Here is a 4,573-nt window from a genome sequence, read left to right on the forward strand (position 1 = left end):
GTTGCGCCTGTGCCCGTCTCAGCTTCATCCCAACGCTTTAGCGTTCTTAAGGGCCTTCGAAGTCGTATGTGGGTACTTGGAGGTCGAAGCGACCCTGCCTCTTTTCTTCAGAGTGTTTCATTTGCAGAGGTTGCGCGATCCGGACGGCAAGTGGAGTTGGGTGTCCTTTAAGCAGCCGAAGAAGCTATTCGCCATTTACCAGGACTCTATCAAGCATTTCAAGAGTCGGTATTTTATAATTAAGCCGCTCACTCCTGAGGCCGAGAATCATTTGTTCGAGGAACGCGAGTATATTAAGGATGGGGTGAGGAGAGTGGGCCCAGCTGCTCGGTTCCCGTTAGAGTGGCAGCCTGACCATTTCGAGCGTGGGACCGACTACTACATCTTTCGGGACGAGGATCTGAATGAGCGCGATACGGGGGGGTATCAGCGGCTCGCTTCTTTCGTGGACGGGTTTAGACCGGCAGTATGTACCTATCCCAACGGGGATCCCTTAGTCGAGGAAGATGGAGGTCCTATGCTGGAGCCTCGGCATATCAACACAAAAGTCATCCTCGAGTGTGGGAGTTACGGGGATGCGATAATTTTGTTAGGTGAGATAACTATTTCTTGTTCGAATAATATCCTTTCGGTTCTAACTCTTTATTTTGCAGGAAAAATGGCCGATCTGCATGACAAGATTGTGAAGAGAAAATAAATATTAATCAAATAATTAATAAACATCACATAAATAAAAATAAAAATAACTTAAAAGATTTTAAATTGAATCACAAGAAGAAGAATATTTAGTCAAGTTTTACTTAACATGTTATCTTATTTGATAGAGAAATATTGTTTTAAGATCATTTATTTAATTTTATAAGTTTAAATATTATTCTTTAATATAAAATTTAATTTGTTATTCTTAAACACGACCTATATTATAATAATAACCTTAAAAATTTCAATCCTTTTTATACAATTTTAAACAAAATATAATTTGGCTCTTAATTATTATTGTTGTTATTTAAAAAATTTAAACGAAATTTTTTTATGCATTAACAAAAATGTAAATTATATTCCATTAAGTCAACTCATATTCGATTCAAAGGGAATATGTTCGAATATGGAATTTATTTTTTAAAGGTGAACAAATGAGATATTGTGGGTTCAAACTTGCGCCCACACATCTAATGTTTCGGCACAGTTACCAACTGAATTGGTTTAACAGGATATCTGCAACACTTCTTTGTTCACCTTTAAAAGATGATATTTTTTTAATCATTAGTCTATTATAAAGAGAACAAATCAGCACAGTTACCAACTGAATTGGTTAAACGGGATATCTGCAACACTTTTTTGTTCACCTTTAAAATATGATATTTTTTTTATCATTAGTCTATTATAGAGAGAACAAATCAGTTCAAAAAATTGATTTAATGTGTCCTGCAAGCTATGTTTTAAAACTCATTGAATCGTCTAAATGAGAATTGATATTATGGACGGAAAACTTTAAGAAAAAGTTGGAATATGCAAGAAAATCAATGAAAACTAGTGTGAACATATTGGGTCGTCGTTTAAGGTTAAGCTCAACTTTTATAAATAATTTTTTATTAGAATAATTTTATTGGGCTAAAGAACAATGATCCATGATAGAGCATTTGAAACTAAGTGAGGTACTACCGGCCGAAGGGGGAACTTTTTACTTTAAGTGCCTTTAGGTCGCTTGATTGGGCTTGGGGTTATCTCGTCCAAACTAGATCCATGATCTATCTCGTTTATCATGTGTGGCCTATATTATGTTTTATGAATTTTAATTTAACATTTTTTATTCGAGTTTTTAAATTTCTTTTTATGCGTTGCGTTAGAATTATCAGACGCGGACGCACAAGTCTTCATGAAGAGTGAATTGTTAGAACAACTCAAATTTAATTTTTGTAAGTTGAACACTCGGATTACATTCCTCCATGAGAAAATAATAAGTCAATGTAAATATTATAGAATTATTTTATGGTGGATGATGTTATAAAAATGGATGCAGAGTTAATTGGATGACCGACTAAGACAAAGACTTTATGTTGTTTACCATTTTCATAAATTAACATTACTACAAAACAAGAGTCGCACTCCTTTAGTATCCGTTTGTTTCAACGTTTCTGGCATATCCTACAATTCCTAGCTTTGAAAAATTCTGGTTAAAGTAGGAATTGAGACGCAAACACCAAGCCAAACAAGATATAATTAAAGTAAGCATTGGGACGCAAACACCAAACCAAAATAAGTGACATTGAAAGTTTAGAAGGGAAGGACCGTGAACGAGGGTAATGAATGGAAGAGACAGACTATCTTCATCATGGATCAATGCATAAGCAAGTCTTAAAATTATGACAAATAAATTTTCAAACGTCTACTACACTTTCTACAGTTTGGTTTTCTATTGATGCAGGCCAAACAAATTGGGGATAGTACTAATTGGAGAAGGAATGTTGGAAGATGGCTGACAGACACAGATTATGTGATGACAGATACGTTTCTCAAGCATTGTAAAAACAAGAGACTTAATACTAACAATCATCCAAGCATCGTGAAATTATCACATAAACACCACACATGCATTTAAAACTAACATAAACTAAAAAACAGAAACATATTCAATAACCAAATAAGCGGCTTATAGCTGCTTAAAATCCAAGTGTTCCCGCAAGACACAATAGTTAAAACATAAAAATGAAAAGGAAATAGCCCTGCCACCGTCGATCTAGAACCCAGTTCTGGGAACAAAAGCTGCGAGATGACGGCGCAGACTTCACACTTAATCCAAAAAACAAAACTAGACCAGAAATAGAAATACTAGGAACCACAAACCATTTATTATTGTAATCATAAAAACAGACTCCCCTGGATAGAGCACCCTGCACGGTTCACTTCTTCTTCAATGCGGACTTAGTCTTGGGGCCTCCTCCACTAGGATCCTTCTTCTCCACAGCCTTGATGACTCCAACAGCCACAGTTTGACGCATGTCTCTCACCGCAAAACGGCCAAGTGGAGGATATTCAGAGAAGGTCTCAACAACCATGGGTTTGGTGGGAATCATCTTAATGATACCAGCATCACCATTCTTCAGGAATTTGGGCTCCTTTTCAATCTCTTTACCCGAACGCCTGTCAATCTTGGTAAGAAGCTCAGCAAACTTTACAGCAATGTGGGAGGTATGGCAATCAAGAACAGGGGCATAGCCATTCCCAATCTGACCAGGGTGATTCATGATGATCACTTGAGATGTAAAGTTGGCAGACTCCTTGGCTGGGTCATCCTTGGAGTTTGAGGCAACATAACCACGCTTAAGATCCTTAACAGCAACATTCTTAACATTAAACCCAACATTGTCACCAGGCAGGGCCTCAGTGAGTGCTTCATGGTGCATCTCCACAGACTTGACTTCAGTTGACAGTCCAGTAGGAGCAAAAGTCACCACCATTCCAGGTTTAATGACACCAGTCTCAACACGTCCCACAGGCACAGTCCCAATTCCTCCAATCTTGTAGACATCCTGAAGTGGTAATCGGAGGGGCTTGTCTGATGGCCTCTTAGGCTCATTGATATTGTCAAGGGCCTCAAGAAGGGTTGGACCCTTGTACCAGTCAAGATTTGTAGAGCGCTCAATCATGTTATCTCCCTCAAAACCAGAGATGGGAACAAATGGAACCTTGTCAGGATTATAGCCAACTTTCTTCAAATATGAAGAAACCTCCTTCACGATTTCATCATACCTAGCCTTTGAGTACTTGGGAGTAGTGGCGTCCATCTGTTCAATACAGAAAATAATGAATAATTATATAAATGAATCACAAAAATAACATGCAAAAGAGACTCAAGATCTCAATTACCTTGTTGCAGCAGCAGATCATTTGCTTCACACCAAGAGTGAAAGCAAGGAGAGCATGTTCACGGGTCTGTCCGTCCTTTGAAATACCAGCCTCAAAACCACCAGTAGTGGAATCAATGATAAGAACAGCACAATCAGCCTGGGAAGTACCAGTAATCATGTTCTTGATGAAATCCCTATGTCCGGGTGCATCAATGACAGTGCAGTAGTACTTAGTTGTCTCAAACTTCCACAGAGCAATATCAATAGTGATACCTCTTTCACGCTCAGCCTTGAGCTTGTCAAGAACCCAAGCATACTTGAATGAACGCTTGTTCATCTCAGCAGCTTCTTTCTCAAACCTCTCAATCACACGCTTGTCAATACCTCCAAGCTTGTAGATCAAGTGACCAGTGGTGGTTGATTTCCCAGAATCGACATGGCCAATGACCACGATGTTGATATGAACCTTTTCCTTACCCATTTGATCTAAAGCTTAAAACCACAGAAAACCTACCAATTCAAATCAGAAAACAACACATCAGTATTCAAAAAGAAAAATAAATAAAATAGAAAAATCAACATTCTGACATATCAAATATGCACAATTCATGTCAACAATACATTATTAATCAGATCAAGAATACAATATGATCAGAAAACAAACACAATCGTATTTAGCATTATATAAACCCGTAGATTTTCATCTATTATGATTATATACATCA

General features: G+C 37.6%; 1 protein-coding gene across 1 annotated transcript; it reads right to left on the bottom strand.

Annotated features, from left to right (window-relative positions):
* Window positions 1–2,612: 2,612 nt before the first annotated feature.
* LOC131643638 (elongation factor 1-alpha-like) lies at window positions 2,613–4,384 on the bottom strand. Its single transcript, XM_058913911.1, has 2 exons — window positions 3,868–4,384; window positions 2,613–3,785 (listed from the first exon to the last, which is right to left on the bottom strand). Exons 1-2 carry the CDS (start codon window positions 4,327–4,329, stop codon window positions 2,901–2,903), a joined length of 1,347 nt encoding a protein of 448 aa, XP_058769894.1. The 5' UTR covers window positions 4,330–4,384; the 3' UTR covers window positions 2,613–2,900.
* Between the last annotated feature and the right edge of the window lie 189 nt (window positions 4,385–4,573).

The sequence above is a fragment of the Vicia villosa genome, linkage group LG1, assembly GCF_029867415.1.
Source record: "Vicia villosa cultivar HV-30 ecotype Madison, WI linkage group LG1, Vvil1.0, whole genome shotgun sequence".
NCBI classification, from domain to species: Eukaryota; Viridiplantae; Streptophyta; class Magnoliopsida; order Fabales; family Fabaceae; genus Vicia; species Vicia villosa.

Bases quoted from the DNA above. Each gene is read 5' to 3' on its own strand.
- LOC131643638 (XM_058913911.1), bottom strand. From the start codon at position 4,329: ATGGGTAAGGAAAAGGTTCATATCAACATCGTGGTCATTGGCCATGTC. The intron at 3,786-3,867 runs GTAATTGAGATC...TGTATTGAACAG, and splicing joins TGATCTGCTGCTGCAACAAG to ATGGACGCCACTACTCCCAA.